We start from the raw sequence: 19,578 nt of genomic DNA on the forward strand, positions 1-19,578 counted from the left end.
GTGCCCGTCACCATCGCGGCCCCCCGAAGGAGCAGGGGAAGTGTGATGCCCAGCGCGTGCTGGCTCCGCCCCCTCCTGGACCGAGGCGGAGTCCCAGACACCGCCGCAGGGCCTCGCCGCACCCGAGGATTCCTCCCAGGCTGCGACGCACTGGAAGGGGGAGTTCCTGCGGCGATGCGAGGCTCGGGGAGCGGTGTCGGGTGAGAGCCGTTCCGGAGGCCTCACCCGCCTTGATCTGCGCTCTCTTCCATCGGCCTGCCTGGAGGTACCTGGAAGCAGGCCTGCAACTTGTGCCTCCAACCATCCCGGAAGCTGCCCCAGCGCTGCAGCCCGCAGCCGATCATGGGCCTCTTCTACTCCTGCCATCCCGGTGAGTGGGTGATACTGCTTTGGAGCTGGGAGAGCGGGAACAGAGGGCAGGAACACCCCCGACCCTCACCTAAATACCCCCTGGCTCCCCCTCCCTGTTAACCCCTCCCCCCACTAAACCCTCCAACCCCCCCGTCATGATGGCCTCCACCCACGCCTCCTGGGGGGGGCTGGGAGGCTTACTCTGGCCATTTCTTTTGCAGCTGGTGAAAGAAAGTCTAGCTACTGTTCTGACTTTGCATTATGCAAATCATGATTAATTTATCACGTTTCTACCTGGCAGTAGTTTTATGTCTTACACATTCCCTTGTGTTACAGATTAAAGCTTACCTGCCTGCTTGCGATGATAATGACAATGTTGGATCGTTGGGGAAAGCTGTGATTATCCCAGCCAAGGCTGTTGAGAGTGTGGTGAGTATAGCATCATTAAAAGAAAAGTGGTAAATACTATGTCCTAGTTATTTTTATGGAAACCGAGAATTATATCTCTGTGGGTCACTCCCATCAGAAAGCTTTTAGCTATGGTGTATTCCCGTGCTATCAGTCTTACCCAGAAACACCCCCAATTTTCTGCAGTCATGTAATATAGTTTTCCATCTACCTTGTGTAGGTACATAAAGGTGGAGAATTTTTAATAGAGTCTTGACAATGCTTATACACTAATGATGAGGCAATCTGATGAAATTCGACAGATCTGCATGAATTTTGGCCAGTAAATTTGACTCACATCAAATTTATTCTTTGTGAATCACATCTGTCTTAATATGTCTAGAATATCCGGGTCATCTTCAAGCTAACGACACAGCAGCTTTGATGTTTTGTCCGCACTTCAGGCTTCTTCTTCTGCTGCATCCCCAAAACTATGGGTGCCTCTATGTTGACTAGGCCTCAAAACAACATGAAGAGGGTCCTCCTAATGTCATGTCACGCAAGACCTGGATAAAGTAGTGGGCTGAAAATTCATCACATGACGTCATGTCCGGGCCTCACATGATGTCATGACATCAGGGCAACATCTTAGTGTTTTGGGGCCTAGTCAGCACCAAGGTGGTAAAGATGCCGGGACACGGAAGGAGAAGATGCCTGAAGACCAGACTGAAGCATATAGGGGTTTCTGTGCTTAGACAGGTGAAGCCCAGGATGAGAGAAGTTTAATATTTTTTTAGAAAAGTCCTTTCGCCTAAATTTCTCCATGAAGTGGACCTGAATCTATGAATTTTTGGATAAAGCAAATGAATATGATTTGTTTATAATTGATTCAATCATTTCTAGAATAAACTGTTTAATTTAATTCATAAAGCAAAAAAAAATGATTGTGTGCATTATCAATTTCCCAGGCTAATACCCCGATTTCAGCTTTGTCAGCCGAACTACCAGCCATACAGAAAGAGATTCTTGATGGTTATAATAAATATAGAAGCCAGGCTGTCCCAGGTGCAGGAAATAAGGAGAAGATGGTAAGTCAAAAGCAGGTGAAATTAGTTTTTATAATTATTGCTTCGTATATAGGATGCTGTACCCATCAGGATCCAATAGCAAAATTCATGATCAATGATGACCCCTAATGGTAAGTCATCCTATTGGCAAGTCCAGAGAAATGTGACAACTTCTTGACATCAGCTTTGTGTCAACAAATATACTTAAAGTATATACACGTGTATAAGCTGACCCAAGTATAAGCCGAGGCACCTAATTTTGCCAAGAAAAACTGGGAAAACTTATTGACTTCAAGTATAAGAAGGTAGGTATTGTCCCCTTATCCCTATCCCAGTATGCATGGTTCCTCTTGCCTATTCTGGTATCCATGGTTCCTCATCCCCATCCATGTCTGCATGGCTCCTTATCTCCATCCTTGTATACATGGCTCCTTATCCCCATCCTTGTCTGCATGGCTCCTTATCCCCATCCTAGTCTGCATGGTTCCTCATCCCCATCCTGGTATGCATGGCTCCTCATCCCTATTATGGTATGCATGGCTCCTCATCCCTATTATGGTATGCATTGTTCCTCATCCCTATCCTAGTATGCATGGCCTCCTCATCCCTATCCTTGTATGCATGGTTCCTCATCCTTATCCTTGTATGCATGGCTCCTCATCCCTATCCTTGTATGTATGGCCCCCATGAGAGAAGCATAAAAAAAATCCTACTTACCTTCCCTGTGCAACCTCACTGTATCTTGTTCAGGTTCCCGCAGCTCCAGCGGCCGTGCGATCAAGTGTCCCCGCTCATTAAGGTAATGAATATTCACTCCACTCCATGCCATGGGAGTATAGAGAGGTGAATATTCATAACTCTTTAGTAGCGTGCACCCGTGATAACCCGACAGCTGTGGAAGACGGTGGCTCTGGCTGACACTGTGCACGCTATGACATAAATGAATATCGTTTCATGAAACCCGACTTTTCCAAAAGTCGGGTCGAGCAAAATCGGCCGACTATAAGGAAAAGTCGGGGGTCCGACCAAAACACGAAACCCAATGTAAGTCAATGGGGAATTAAAGTCGGCAGTGAGAGGAGGACAGGAAACACACCTACAGTACCCATTTGAATGCCAAAAGCATCAATTCTTATTACTTAAGCTTGTCAACCTTAATTTACTTCATAATACTAGTTACGCACTGAAAAATGGGGGTTATTTGGCTACAGTTGTGGGGGGGTAGGGCTGGCTCCAGTGTTGTGAGTTCATTTTCCCCTTCGTCACTGAGGTCTGGTGAACTCCCTATTCTGGTAAAGGAAGGTAATGAGCCTGATTATCAGGCACCTGAGCCTAATGATGATGACTGGCTGAGTGGAGTCACTGACTGGATATAAGTCATCAAAATAGCAAAAGGAAGCCAGATCCAAATAATGAATAAAATATAAACTTTATTGAGATATGATTAAAATAATCACATAAAGATCAATAAAAGTATTAAAATGAGGGTACTGCACAGAAAACACCACAACGAAAGGTAAGTATGTGAGAAGTACTACTGGTGCAATCAACATGATACAATTAAATGCAGAAGAGAGTAAAGTACAAGCTCATTAGAACCATTATTGCTGTTTACTTAAATGGAGGTAATAGTAACCAAGTAAAAGAGCGTGAACAAAGGACATCAGTAAACCGGTATATGCCTGTGCAAAGAGTGGCATATGACGTCTTTGGAAACGAAAGTGTGGAAGGAGGAAATGAGCCGACTAAAATTACCTCAAGTGGTGTGTATATTCTTTCCTCTATATCTCTGAGGCCGTAGGGGGAATTTTTTTTTTCTATCAATGGAGATAAAACAATTGTTTGATCGTGTGGAGCAGCTCGCTGCGGAAGTGCGGGGAATTTCCGCCTACCTTGCTCGTTCGCATGCTGTTGAACCAAAGATCCCTATACCTGATGTATTTTTTGGGGATCGATCTAAATTTTTGAGTTTCAAAAATAATTGTAAATTATTTTTTGCCTTGAAGCCTAACTCTTCAGGGAACTCCACGCAGCAGGTTAAAATTGTCATCTCTTTGCTGCGTGGCGATCCCCAGGATTGGGCGTTTTCTTTGAAACCAGATGATCCTATTCTGACTAATGTGAACGCATTTTTTCAAGCCTTGGGGTTGTTGTATGACGAACCTAATGCTGTTGATCAGGCTGAAAAGACCCTGTTGGCATTGAACCAGGGTCGAGATTCTGCAGAGTTGTACTGTCAAAAGTTCCGAAAGTGGGCGGTCCTTACTACCTGGAATGATAATGCCTTGGCTGCTCTCTTTCGGAAGGGTTTGTCAGAAGCTGTAAAAGATACTATGGTGGGATTTCCTGTTCCCTCTGGTCTGGACGATTCTATGTCATTAGCCATTAAGGTTGATCGGCGTTTACGTGAACGCAGGATTGCAGGAGAGGTGTTGCCACCGGTTGAACAGACGTCTGAACCTATGCAATGTGATAGAGTTTTGTATAAGGCGCAACGTCAGGAGTTCAGAAGGTGTAATAAGCTGTGTTTTTTCTGTGGACATGCCTCGCATATTATTTCTGTTTGTCCTAAACGAGAGAAACGCTTTGCACACACGTTTTCTGTTGGTGGTGTTCAACCTAAGTTTCTTCTGGCAATTACTCTGATCTGCTCCCTGTCCACATTTTCCGCCAAGGCTTTTGTGGATTCAGGAGCAGCGCTAAACCTAATGGACTTGGATTTTGCTAAACGTTGTGGATTTCCGATGACACCTCTGCAGACGCCTATCCGTTTGAGGGGGATTGATGCTACTCCTTTGGCGAAAAATAAACCTCAGTTTTGGACCCAGGTGGTCATGCGGGTCGCCCCAGACCATCAAGAAAATTGCAGATTTTTGGTGTTGCAAGGTCTGCATGATGCCGTTGTTCTGGGGTTTCCCTGGTTGCAAATTCATAATCCAGTTTTGGATTGGAAATCTGTGTCTGTGGTGAGTTGGGGTTGTCGGTGTGCCTTTAGTGAGGCTCCGGTTTTTTCCACCTCTCCTCAGTCGCATGATGTTCCAGACTATTTGGCGGACTTTTATGATGTATTTAGTGAGAATGAGTCTGCGTCCTTCCCTCCTCATAGGAGTTATGACTGTGCAATTGAACTGAGCCCAGGGTGTAAATTTCCCAAGGGTCGGCTCTTCAATTTATCTGTACCCGAGCACGAGGCTATGCGGTCCTATATTAAGGAGGCGTTGGAGAAGGGTCATATTAGACCATCCTCTTCACCCTTAGGTGCCGGGTTTTTTTTTGTGGCCAAAAAGGATGGTTCTTTAAGGCTTTGTATTGATTATCGTGCCCTCAACAAAATTACTATTAAATATCAGTATCCATTACCCCTGATTTCAGATCTATTCTCTAGAGTTAGAGGTGCTTGCTGGTTTACCAAGCTTGACCTCAGGGGGGCGTATAATCTTATCCGCATTAAGCAGGGGGATGAATGGAAGACGGCGTTTAATACTCCGGAGGGACATTTTGAGTACCTGGTGATGCCTTTTGGGCTCACTAATGCCCCTTCTGTCTTCCAGTGCTTCATGAACGATATTTTCCGAGACTTTGTCGATAAATTTTTGATTATCTATTTGGATGACATTTTGATCTTCTTCAAGGATTGGGACTCTCATGTGGAATATATTCGGACTGTGTTCCGAATCTTGAGGGAGATTTCCCTGTATGTCAAAGGATCGAAATGCCTTTTTGGAGTACAGAGGATTTCATTTTTGGGATTTATTTTGTCTCCGTCAACTATTGAAATGGATCCGGCCAAGGTACAGGCCATTTATGATTGGGTTCAGCCCACTTCTTTGAAGGCCCTCCAGAAGTTTTTGGGTTTTGCTAATTTTTATCGGAAATTTATAGCAAAATTTTCTAGTATTGCCAAGCCATTGACTGATCTGACTAAGAAGGGTGCTGATGTGTTGAATTGGTCTCCAGAGGCTGTTGCTTCCTTTCAGGAGCTGAAGCGAAGATTTACCTCCGCCCCGGTTTTGCGGCAACCTGATGTCTCACTCCCGTTCCAGGTAGAGGTGGATGCTTCTGAGATTGGTGCAGGAGCTGTTTTGTCCCAAAAGGATCCTGTAACATCTAAAATGAATCCCTGTGCTTTCTTTTCCCGAAAGTTCTCTCCATCTGAACGTAACTATGATGTGGGGAATCGGGAACTGTTGGCCATGAAATGGGCATTTGAGGAGTGGAGACATTGGTTGGAGGGAGCTAAACATCAAGTTGTGGTCCTCACTGGCCACAAGAATTTGATTTATCTAGAGTCGGCTAAACGCTTGAACCCTAGACAGGCTAGGTGGGCCTTGTTTTTTACACGTTTTGATTTTGTGGTCTCTTTTCTTCCTGGAACTAAGAATGTCAAGGCAGACGCCCTCTCTAGTAGCTTCTTTGCTGATTCTCCTGTGGTGACCAAGCCAGTATTATGGCCAGCGATTAGTGTGCTATACAGAGTAATGAGGCCCATATATTTCTCCATATGGAATCATTGATCCCATATAATGTTTCAAACCGTATATGATGAGCTCCACATAATGCTATAGTATATGTTGGTCCCAATGGATGAAGCTCCACTGTCTTATGGGCCCAAATAATGCTCCATATATAATGGGCCCCATTTCTGCTGCTCTAGTGTATAATGGGCCCTGTAAATGCTGCTCCAGTGTCTGATGTCCACCTTTGGAATGCTCCAGTGTATGGTGGGCCCCATATATCATTCATCAGAGTATAGTGCTCCCCAAAAATTGCTGTCCGAACATTGAAAACAATTACATAAGTCTCCTTGCTAGGGAATCCCTGCACTACTCTGAACTCCTTGTCGTCCCCATCTTCCATCTCACTGCACTTGGCTGTTTAGGCCCTCCCACCGGCAGAGACAGTTTTGCGTACTATGCGGTGCCCTGTGCCAGTGCCATCGCCCATGAGTATGCCCCCCCACCTGCTCAAGGAACCTGCACTTTCATCTGCACCATCCTCTTTGTCACCGTGTAAGGTGGTATAGTATGTGGGAAGGGGAACCTGAGTTTCATCTGGGTCAGATTCTGGCAGTGTAGAGTGCGAGGGGAATGTAGTGGTCTGGGTCAATGTACCAGCAGCATCATCCAGCAGTGGCTAGGCCTCAGTGCACTTGTGGCGTCCCCAAGAGTACGGTTGCCACTGTGGCATTACCTTCATCCTAGGGAGTGTGTTGTCAAGCTTGGGAGCAACGAAGTATCTCTCGAGCAGTGAAACCAACACACAACACATTTCCCACTCCAGGCTAGCAGGGAGACCTCTGAACCTGACTGCTGAGGAGCTGCTCTCTGTGGTCAGGAGGAGGTAAGTTAGGGCACTCTGTGCAGGGAAGGGGAAGTGTGTGGACGTGAGAAGGGGAGCTGGAGGATGAGCAGAGTTAAGGCTCACTCCTAGCTGGAGCGCATGGTCCCGATTCCGGTCTCCGAGTTTGTAGGGACACTGACGTTCCTGCAGCAGAAACCGGGGGAAGTAGCAGCTATAAATGCTCTGTACCCAACTAAGGCTCGGAGGCCCCAGCATCGACATGTGGGAGCCAGAAGGAAAAGGCTACAGCTGTCTGCCATGCAAGTAAAGTCTGAGGAACATCTGTTAGACAGGAGGCGCTTCAGTGAACCACGGTCCTGTGAGTGCTTCCCCCACAAGTGCTAGAAAGGAGACGTTCAGGAAGGTACATGTTGGCGGAGTGTTGGAAGGGAGCTTTCCATTCTGGTCCCGGAGATTGGCAGAGGTCCTGAACCGGAGGACACAGCACGGAGGCAGGCATCTGTGTAACCTGCAGACTGTGAGTAAAGCTTTGGAACTGCACGCTCTGGTGTCCTACAGTTATTCCAGCACCGCTACATCTGGATACCAGCACCTACACCGCCTGTGCCTTTCTCCCATCACTACATCTATACTTCCCTGGGACTCCAGCTCCACCTGTGGGGAGCTTCACCATCTTTGCTGCACAGCACCATCAGTCCCAGAGGATCTGCATGCAGCGTCGGCCTAACATCTATTACCGAATACCACAGGTGGCGTCAAACTATCTATATAAACTCTTTACCATTATACCACACCATTTACATGGGCGCCCAGGGCCACCGTCCAGGTCATCGCTGCTGTGACACATCCCACTGACACCGGCCCGGTACCGAGTACCCCACAGCCCTGGGAGGGCGACCCATATGCCGCCTGCTGATCGGGCTGCGTTATTCCCATGAACCTCCAAACAGCGTCCATGAAGGCAAAGTTTTTGGTTTCCGGGGGCAGTATGATTGCAAAGCTGAACCTTAAAGGAATGTCCAAAAGGGCACCACCAGGAGTGGAGCCTGTGGCCTAATTGGACTCCACCCGGGAAACCACAACCATGCCACCTAAAGAAAAGATGCACACTTTGAAAGCTTTGTTGATTCTGTGTGTGGTGTGGTATGTGTGTTTGTAGTTGTGCTAGCGATTTCTCAGCTTTATTCCATTAACAACCGAGACTCCGGCAAGCCCCCGCAGTACGCGTCAAGCTTACTAGAGGGATAAGCGAGGCTCTGGCACGTGAGATCGAGCAATAACAGGTCTAGCATTCCCGTACATGTCCAGGGCTGCATGCACGCTACACTGAAAGGACCAGCTTTTGTCGCTTACAGGTGCAGATAACCTGCTGAACTCTATTAGTGATGGGGATCTGGGATTCAGATTATTCCCCGCGAACGATGATTTCCCAGTAAGTTCAGGTCAACCGCAATTCCGGAGTTAGGCCAAACCGTCATTCCTGAAAAAATTACGTGTCCAAACCACAGGTGCTGTAGCTTGCTTAACAGCTCGGCAGCCGTTCTCAGGCCCAGTATGGATTCAACAACATTGTAGAAAGTTGATAAAGGGTACAGTTTCACCGGATAGCACGTATATATGTAGCCTAGTTTACACATTAAAAATATATGTCTATAGATCAGGAGGCAGACTCAGATGTTCTCAGGCCCAGTATGGATTAGACCAGATTGTACAAAGTTGAGAAAGGGTACTTTATCACTGGGTAGCAGGTATATATAGCATAGTTTAAACATGTAAAATCTCCGTGTTCTCAGTATGGATTACACAGCAATCTAAAAAGTGGAAAAAAGGAAATGCATTTGAGGCGTACACAACTATATACTTTTGGTGTTATTTTTAAATCTTCATATATATTTCTGTCTCAGTAATACAGTCCAGCCTCTCCGCAATAGGAAATGAGATGCATACAATTACTGACATAAAGGCTAGTGATTGCAGAAATCTAGGAATTAGTATTCACGGGAAAAACTTCCGTCACAATTCTCATAGGCGATGCTGACCCTCAATTAATTTGTGTGTTGAGACAGTGAAAACATTTTTTTGTGAATAAAGTCTTGCTGTATCGCACTTCCGTTGATTCCATCACTGTTACTCATCTCAATCAAATTTTTATCACAGGGAGTGATATAAACCTGGTGCTCACTGGCTTTCATGATCTGTCACGTAACTTTGGAGTGCAAAAGACAGAAGCCACAGGCCGTAGGCGATTCTATTTGATTGGCATGAGAGGGCACATTTTAAAATGTGCGCCGGAATGTCACACGTTTGTGAGTAGGAAAACTGTGAAAGCTGATGATAAACCACCACTGCATGTCATTGTGAGTCGACGTCCATAAGAAATGGAAGCCATTGATCATCTGGAGCTAGAGCCCGGCCAGCAGGACAGGGCATAGCTAGGGCATAGCTACATCTTAACCATCATCTTTCAGTTCAATCAATTTGTACTGGCACTCCCAGTGAAAGATATGACAGCCCAGACTACACAGCAGAGGAGCAGGGAGAAGTAAACATTGCAAATGCTGGGGCCCTGCCCAAGCAAGGGGGGCACACTCGTGGGCGTCGGTACTGGCACTGGGCCCCTCATAGTACGGCGGTGTGTCTGACTGCGGGTGTGCACCACCACCGTCAGAGACACTTGATTGCACTATGAGTGACCCTGTGCCAGTGCCCGCGCCCAAGAGTCGGCCTACCCACTTGTCCAGGGCAATGGCACTCGCACGGTTTTGTGCGCTAGGTGGTGACCCCGGCCATGGGTGGGGGGGGCAGCCCAGTTAGGGCGGTTTACAAAGTGGCATATGTTGATGTGGGACATTCAGCTGCTGCAAAAGACAAAATAGGTCAAGTTCGCGGAATAGGAGGAGGACCAAAGCAAGCCATTTTTCTGGCAACCTATGTGTCATCAAGGGAAGGTGGGATAAAATCCTTGGAAACCCATGCATGGTTCATTTTAATGAAGGTTAGATCATCCACATTTTGGGTTGACAGACGGGTCCTTTTTTCTGTCAGGATTGATCCAGTTGCACTGAAGACTCTTTCCGATAGCACACTGGGCAAGCGAGCTCCTGTAAGGCATATTGTGCCAATTCAGGTCAAGTGTCCAGTTTAGTGGCCCAATAGTCAAAGGGGAATGACCTGTGCGGGAGAACATCGATATGGGAGAAAAAGTAGTTTGTAACCATAGTTGACAACTGCTGTCTCCTGTCACTGTACATCGATGCAGTATTACCAGTTGAGTGAGCGGTACTTGAAAAATCAGTCCACAACATTGTCATGAAACCCCTGTCTCCAACGCCACTTCTGCTGTGTGCACCACGAACACCTCTGCCAAGCTGCCCCCGGCCCGTACGGCTCATGTGAGAACCATCACCGCTGCTGTGTGCTGGGAATGCCTCAACCAACCGGTTTACCAGAGTTGCTTGTTTATTAGCCAATATTAGGTCAAGGTTCTCCTGTGGCATGATGTTTTGTAATTTGCCTTTATAGCGTGGATCCAGGATGCTGGCCAACCAGTAGTCATTATCGTTCATCACTTTGGCAATGAGGGGGTCCCTTTTTAGGATCTGCAAGGCATAATCTGACATGTGGGCCAATGTTCCCAGTGTCAATGATGCACTGCGAGTGCTGGTTGGAGGAGCACTTTCTGGCAAATCCACATCCCTCCAGTCACGCACAAACCCTGTACCAGACCTTGCCACGCCAACATTTTCACTTGCCCCACGAGATGCATCCTCCTCCCCTAAGTAATCATCCCTATCATCATCATCCTCCTCCTCTTCTTCCTCCACCTCGTCCAGGAGAGGTCCCTGAGCAGACAATGGCTGAATGTCATCAAGGATTCCCTCCTCCTCTTCCTCCTCGTCAACATTGGCTGCAGACGCCTGCTCCTTAAGGTGCGTCAAAGTTTGCATGAGCAGACGCATAAGTGGGATGCTCATGCTTAGGATGGCGTCGTCTGCGCTTACCAGCCATGTGCATTCCTCAAAACACTGAAGGACTTTACAGAGGTCTTACAGCTTCGACCACTGCACACCTGTCAACTCCATGTCTGCTCTCAAAGTGCCTGGCCGTGTATCCTCCCACAAATGCATTATGGCCTGCCTCTGTTTGCACAGCCGCTCAACCATGTGCAGGGTGGAGTTCCACCTTGTTGCAATGTCGATAATGAGGCGTGGTTGGGAAGGTGGAGCAATCGCTGCAGCTTCTGCATACGAATGGAGTGTACAGGCGACCGGCGGATGTGCGCGCACAGTCTTCGCACCTTCTGGAGCAGGGCTGTTAAGTCCGGATAATTGTTGAGGAAGCACTGCACCACCAGGTTCAAGGTGTGAGCCAAGCAAGGTATGTGGCTGAGTTTTGAAAGGGCTATGGCTGCCACAAAATTACGGCCGTTATCACTAACTACCTTGCCTGCCTCAAGATGTATACTGCCCAGCCATGACTCAGTTTGTCGCTGAAAGTACTCGGCCAGCACCTCCGCGGTGTGTCTGTCGCCCAAACACATCATCTGCAACACAGCCTGCTGACGCTTTCCACTAGCTGCTCGATAGGGGGGCACCTCGTGTGCAACAGTGGCAGCTGCAGATGGAGTGCTCGTACGACTGCGCTCTGTGGACGAGCTTTTGCTTCTGGAGGAGGAGGAGGAGGAGGAGGGTCGAACGCCTACAGCCAACTGTTTCCTATACCATGGGCTAGGCAGCACTGTCCCACCACCGCTGTCCCCTGTGGACCCTGCATCCACCACATTAACCCAGTGCGCAGTGATGGACACGTAACGGCCCTGGCCATGCCGACTGGACCATGCATCTGTTGTGAGGTGCACCTTTCCACTCACTGACTGCTTGAGTGCATGGACAATGCAGTCTTTCACATGATGGTGGAGGGCTGGGATGGCTTTGCGAGAGAAGAAGTGGTGACTGGGTAGGTCATAGCGTGGTACTGCAGAGGCCATGAGTTCGCGGAAAGCTGCGCTTTCCACCAACCGATAGGGCATCATCTCTAACGAGATTAGTTTGGCAATGTGGGCGTTCAAACCCAGTGTACGCGGATGAGAGACTGAGTACTTTCTTGACCTACTCATAGTCTCTGGGAGGGTGAGCTGGACTTGAGAGCTGCATATGGTGGAACTAGCGGTGGACAGGGCGGACTGAGAGAGGGTTGATGATGGTGATGGAGTTGGTGTTCTTTCTGATGGCCTAGATTCAGTCTTTCGTTGATATAACAGTGGGATTCCCTGACTGCTGTGGCCTTGCAACGACACCTCAACATTTGCTGCTGTGCTATCCGGTGGGCTTACAGTGGGGGAAACAATGTAGCGTTGCTGACTACCTTCTTTATGATCAGTTGCACATGTGGTACTTGAGGTTAGGTGTTGTGTCCACGCTTGCAAGTGCATGCTGGTTAAATGTCTAAGCATGCAACTGGTATTCAAATTTTTCAGATTTTTCCCTCGGCTAAAGGTCTTTGCGCACTTCTTACAGATAACTTTGGCCTGATCATGAGGATTTTGTTCAAAAAGTGCCACACTGCACTCTTCCTACTTTGGAAGACATTTTGGTGCCTAGCACGCTGTGCTATTTTGACCGTCTGGACAAGCTGTCCAGCAACTCTTTTGATGTTTGGAACCTGTCTTTGGAGTGCTCCGGGCCTGCCAGATAACAGCTGTTGCGATGTCGATGTCTGCTGTGGATGCTTCTCCTCCTCATCTGAGCTATTGGAAGCAGCACCCTCTTCCCCCAATGGATGCCAATCTGGGTCAACAACTGGGTCATCCATCACCTCCTCTTCAATGTCATGTGCACCTTCCTCTGTGTCACCGTGCATGCTGGTATAGTATGCAGGAAGGGGCACCTGAGTCTCATCAGGGTCAGAATCTGGCTCATTACACTGCGAGGACAATGTAGTGCTCTGAGTGAATGTACCAGCAGAATCATCTATCAGTGGCTGTGCAAGTGCACTCCATGTCAGATTCATCTTGGCCTGGGTAATTCACCATTTCACTTGATAACCCAGGCATGGTATGTGAAAACAGCTCCATGGAGTAATCAGTTGTATGCCTGCGTCATCCTTCAATCTTGGTTGGGGTGAAGGACACAAGGAAAGGTGTGGATCATGAACATGAGCCTCCAATGACGACTCAGTGCTTTTATTTTTTACAACTTCAGAAGAGGAGGTGATAGAGCTGGAGGCTGTCAGCAATGTAAGCCAAAACTTTTTCCTGAAGCTCTGGCTTTAAAAGCGGTTTGCCAACTCCTAGAAAACTAAGCCTTCGAGGCCTTGTGGAGCCAGACGATGACGCAGGCTCAACACCTCCTGCATTCGGTCCTATTTTGCTTTTGCCACTACCATCAGATCCACCACCAACACCATCATTACCAGCTGGCAACCCCCGCCCAATTCCACGGCCTCTTCCACCAGCCTTCCTCATTTTTGGTAAAAATGTACACAAAATCCCACAAACTATATAGTAATGTAAAACAAGGTACAAGGTGTATATAGGACAAGGAAGATGTAGAATTTCTGAACACACTTGTGGACACTGTTGGATTGTGTGAGGCCCAGTGAATATCACACCGCTATGTCACAGTCTCAATGTCGCAGGTGTGAAAAATGTCACTATAGGACAGGGGAGATGTAGAATTTCTGAACACACTTGTGGACACTGTTGGATTGTGTGAGGCCCAGTGAATATCACACCGCTATGTCACAGTCTCAATGTCGCAGGTGTGAAAAATGTCACTATAGGACAGGGGAGATGTAGAATTTCTGAACACACTTGTGGACACTGTTGGATTGTGTGAGGCCCTGTGAATATCACACCGCTATGTCACAGTCTCAATGTCGCAGGTGTGAAAAATGTCACTATAGGACAGGGGAGATGTAGAATTTCTGAACACACTTGTGGACACTGTTGGATTGTGTGAGGCCCAGTGAATATCACACCACTATGTCACAGGCTTAATGTCGCAGGTGTGAAAAATGTCACTATAGGACAGGGGAGACATAGAATTTCTGAACACACTTGTGGACACTGTTGGATTGTGTGAGGCCCAGTGAATATCACACCGCTATGTCACAGGCTTAATGTCGCAGGTGTGAAAAATGTCACTATAGGACAGGGGAGATGTAGAATTTCTGAACACACTTGTGGACACTGTTGGATTGTGTGAGGCCCAGTGAATATCACAACGCTATTTCACAGGCAGAAATTGGCTAGTGTATGACAAACTACAAGGTGTATATAGAATTGGGCAGAATAGGAATCTCCCTAGAGTGTAGGTCTGTAAGAACGGAACAAGTCCTCGACTTATCCTTACAGAGTCACACACAGATAGCTTCACTGTGGCCGTGATAACAGCTGTTACACGGGACTGAGAGAGGAGCGTGCACGTACACTACTGTCCGGTGTCTGTAAAATTGTGAAGCTCCTTGTTTTTTAGGTATACGGACTGACGCACGCTGTCTCTCTATAGTTTTGAATGTGATCAAACAGCAAATATACTTAACTGTTTGAAAACCAGACAAAACTAGAAGGTGGAGGTCTGTAAGAACGGAACAGATCCTCGACTTATCCTTACAGAGTCACACACAGATAGCTTCACTGTGGCCGTGATAACAGTCGTTACACGGTACTGAGAGAGGAGCGTGCACGTACACCGCTGTCCGGTGTCCGTAAAATTGTCAAGTTCCGTGTTTTTTAAGTATACGGACTGACACACGCTGTCTCTCTATAGTTTTGAATGTGATCAAACAGCAAATATACTTAACTGTTTGAAAACCAGACAAAACTAGAAGGTGGAGGTCTGTAAGAATGTAACATGTCCTCGACTTATCCTTACAGAGTCACACACAGATAGCTTCACTGTGGCCGTGATAACAGCCGTTACACGGTACTGTGTGAGGAGCATACACTGCTGTATGGTGTGAAAAGATGCACGCTCAGTACCTCACCAGGACAAAAAAAAAATTTGGATTGCTTTTAAAAAAGCAGTTTGCAGAGCAGTGGGAAAACAGCAATGCAGCTATCAGGAAGCCTTATAAGGCAGCCTAACAACCAACACAGCTGATCCACCACTATATACCCTCCCCTTGCACTGCACACACAGTGACTGGTGTGTTGTACAGGCAAAATCGCTAGCAGCAGAAGCAGTTTTTGGTGTCTTCTTCCCTGCCTAACGCTCTCCCTACAGAATCAGCAGCAGCAGCTCTCCCTATTCTGAGATCAGCATGAGTAACATGGCGGTCGGCGTGCACGCCCTTTTATACCCCCTGTGACGCCCCCCAAAGCAAGCCAATCATTTGCATGCCCTTCTCAAAGATGGTGGTGACCCCTGCCTATGTCATCACGTTGCCCACAGTGTCCGTGGATCCTGATTGGCTGAAAAAGGGTGGAAAACAAACTTTTGAAACGCGACTTTGGCGCTAAAGTCGCCGAGCTCGTGGCCGACCTCACCCTAGGGTCGGGTTTCGCTTCATGAAACCCGACTTTACCAAAAGTCGGCGACTTTTGAAATTTTTCGACCCGTTTCGCTCAATTCTATTTATTTCTCTTTAGCAGTGGGCACAGGTTTTAGCCGCAGCAGTCGGCTGCTGCCTTCTGTGATCTGCTGTTCTGCTGTTCCCCATCCCCCGCCGTCATCTGGGACAATGACTCGAGTATAAGCCGAGGGGGGGGGGGGACATTTTAAGCACAAAAAAAATGTGCTGAAAAACGCGGCTTATATTCGAGTATATACGGTATGTGCTGGGACTGCAAGAAAATATAACTTTTAAAAAGTGAAAATGTAAGTTACATTAAATGTAAGTTACATTAGCTGATAAAATAGTTATTAACATTTCATAAGTTTTTAAACTTTTATTGACAGATACATCAAGTTTATGCAATGACCCAATGTGTACAGAGTTGACTCTTAGGTTTCCAGACTTCTACCCTTCGTCCTGGCAGCTGGATATCAGTTTTAGGGCCAAATCCGACTGATGACAGCTCATTCTTGTCTAATCAGTACTCAGAGGTTATAACAATATCTGTACTTTTTCTTGTCCATCCGCATTTTGAGGATTGACTACAGGTTCTCACTGGAATTGAAATCTGGGGAGTTTCCTGGTCACGGACCCAAATTTCAATGTTTATTTTCACCAATCCATTTAGTCATAAATTTTGACTTGTGACATATAAATCATGTTGACAAAGTCAACAAATATGGAGAGTGAGGCAGCACAGTGAAATTAACCTTTTATTAGCCCATGCAACAGTTTAGTTTAAGCAAGATTTTCTCAAACTTGAGAAAAGTTCACAGGAGCTGAAACATCACATGGGTTAATAATAGGTCCAATTCACTACATCACTCTCCACATTTGTTGACTGTTGATGATGGCTGGATCAGATCCTTGGACGTGTGCATCCCCAACTTCAGTTTGCCAGTTCCCCTGCCTTTCCTTTAACCCCTTCTCAACATGAACCACACATGTACTGCTCTGCGGGAGCTGCGTTCCTGCAAACCGCAGAACTTGGCGGCACGATCGCACTGGTTCATGCTGAGCACTACGGAGATCGAGTTTGGGTGTAAGCTCTGTGTGAGAGCTGACACCCCGCAGCAGTGCCCACAGTCAGTGCTAGCATCGATCGCTGGCATTTAACCCCTCTGATGCCGCTATCAGTAGTGACAGCGTCATAGAGCAGCATCATGCAGGGAATGAATTCCCTGCACACTTCCATCAGGTCACGACTTAATTAGAATTTCTGAACACACTTGTGGACACTGTTGGATTGTGTGAGGCCCAGTGAATATCACACCACTATGTCACAGGCTCAATGTCGCAGGTGTGAAAAATGTCACTATAGGACAGGGGAGATGTAGAATTTCTGAACACACTTGTGGATACTGTTGGATTGTGTGAGGCCCAGTGAATATCACACCTCTATGTCACAGGCAGAAATTGGCTAGTGTATGACAAACTACAAGGTGTATATAGAATTGGGCAGAATAGGAATCTCCCTAGAGTGTAGGTCTGTAAGAACGGAACAAGTCCTCGACTTATCCTTACAGAGTCACACACAGATAGCTTCACTGTGGCCGTGATAACAGCCGTTACACGGTACTGAGAGAGGAGCGTGCACGTACACCACTGTCCGGTGTCCGTAAAATTGTGAAGCTCCTTGTTTTTTAGGTATACGGACTGACGCACGCTGTCTCTCTATAGTTTTGAATGTGATCAAACAGCAAATATACTTAACTGTTTGAAAACCAGACAAAACTAGAAGGTGGAGGTCTGTAAGAACGGAACAGATCCTCGACTTATCCTTACAGAGTCACACACAGATAGCTTCACTGTGGCCGTGATAACAGCCGTTACACGGTACTGAGAGAGGAGCGTGCACGTACTCCGCTGTCCTGTGTCCGTAAAATTGTCATGCTCCGTGTTTTTTAAGTATACGGAATGACACACGCTGTCTCTCTATAGTTTGAATGTGATCAAACAGCAAATATACTTAACTGTTTGAAAACCAGACAAAACTAGAAGGTGGAGGTCTGTAAGAATGTAACAGGTCCTCGACTTATCCTTACAGAGTCACACACAGATAGCTTCACTGTGGCCGTGATAACAGTCGTTACACGGTACTGAGAGAGGAGCGTGCACGTACTCCGCTGTCCGGTGTCCGTAAAATTGTCATGCTCCGTGTTTTTTAAGTATACGGACTGACACACACTGTCTCTCTATAGTTTTGAATGTGATCAAAGAGCAAATATACTTAACTGTTTGAAAACCAGACAAAACTAGAAGGTGTAGGTCTGTAAGAACGGAACATGTCCTCGACTTATCCTTACAGAGTCACACACAGATAGCTTCACTGTGGCCATGATAACAGCCGTTACACGGTACTGTATGAGGAGCATACACCGCTGTATGGTGTGAAAAAAATGCACGCTCAGTACCTCACCAGGACAAAAAAAAAATTTGGATTGCTTTTAAAAAAGCAGTTTGCAGAGCAGTGGGAAAACAGCAATGCAGCTATCAGGAAGCCTTATAAGGCAGCCTAACAACCAACACAGCTGATCCACCACTATATAGCCTCCCCTTGCACTGCATACACAGTGACTGGTGTGTTGTACAGGCAAAATCGCTAGCAGCAGAAGCAGTTTTTGGTGTCTTCTTCCCTGCCTAACGCTCTCCCTACAGAATCAGCAGCAGCAGCTCTCCCTATTCTGAGATCAGCATGAGTAACATGGCGGTCGGCGTGCACGCCCTTTTATACCCCCTGTGACGCCCCCCAAAGCAAGCCAATCATTTGCATGCCCTTCTCAAAGATGGTGGTGACCCCTGCCTATGTCATCACGTTGCCCACAGTGTCCGTGGATCCTGATTGGCTGAAAAAGGGTGGAAAACAAACTTTTGAAACGCGACTTTGGCGCTAAAGTCGCCGAGCTCGTGGCCGACCTCACCCTAGGGTCGGGTTTCGCTTCATGAAACCCGACTTTACCAAAAGTCGGCGACTTTTGAAATTTTTCGACCCGTTTCGCTCAATTCTATTTATTTCTCTTTAGCAGTGGGCACAGGCTTTAGCCGCAGCAGTCGGCTGCTGCCTTCTGTGATCTGCTGTTCTGCTGTTCCCCATCCCCCGCCGTCATCTGAGACAATGACTCGAGTATAAGCCGAGGGGGGGGGGGGGGGACATTTTAAGCACAAAAAAAATGTGCTGAAAAACGCGGCTTATATTCGAGTATATACGGTATGTGCTGGGACTGCAAGAAAATATAACTTTTAAAAAGTGAAAATGTAAGTTACATTAAATGTAAGTTACATTAGCTGATAAAATAGTTATTAACATTTCATAAGTTTTTAAACTTTTATTGACAGATACATCAAGTTTATGCAATGACCCAATGTGTACAGAGTTGACTCTTAGGTTTCCAGACTTCTACCCTTCGTCCTGGCAGCTGGATATCAGTTTTAGGGCCAAATCCGACAGATGACAGCTCATTCTTGTCTAATCAGTACTCAGAGGTTATAACAATATCTGTACTTTTTCTTGTCCATCCGCATTTTGAGGATTGACTACAGGTTCTCACTGGAATTGAAATCTGGGGAGTTTCCTGGTCACGGACCCAAATTTCAATGTTTATTTTCACCAATCCATTTAGTCATAAATTTTGACTTGTGACATATAAATCATGTTGACAAAGTCAACAAATATGGAGAGTGAGGCAGCACAGTGAAATTAACCTTTTATTAGCCCATGCAACAGTTTAGTTTAAGCAAGATTTTCTCAAACTTGAGAAAAGTTCACAGGAGCTGAAACATCACATGGGTTAATAATAGGTCCAATTCACTACATCACTCTCCACATTTGTTGACTGTTGATGATGGCTGGATCAGATCCTTGGACGTGTGCATCCCCAACTTCAGTTTGCCAGTTCCCCTGCCTTTCCTTTAACCC

General features: G+C 46.7%; 1 protein-coding gene across 1 annotated transcript in view; it reads left to right on the forward strand.

Annotated features, from left to right (window-relative positions):
* The window catches only part of LOC141098647 (cysteine-rich venom protein TRI1-like), a 105,306-nt gene that overhangs the window by 16,493 nt on the left and 69,235 nt on the right, over positions 1 to 19,578 (forward strand). Inside the window, exons 4-5 of the mRNA XM_073586619.1 lie at positions 688 to 780; positions 1,707 to 1,826. Of these exons, the coding sequence (XP_073442720.1) occupies positions 688 to 780; positions 1,707 to 1,826 (213 nt within the window). The remainder of the gene's footprint in view (positions 1 to 687; positions 781 to 1,706; positions 1,827 to 19,578) is intronic.

This window comes from Dendrobates tinctorius, unplaced genomic scaffold, assembly GCF_039654945.1.
Source record: "Dendrobates tinctorius isolate UK_male_01 unplaced genomic scaffold, ASM3965494v1 ptg000093l, whole genome shotgun sequence".
Taxonomy (NCBI): domain Eukaryota; kingdom Metazoa; phylum Chordata; class Amphibia; order Anura; family Dendrobatidae; genus Dendrobates; species Dendrobates tinctorius.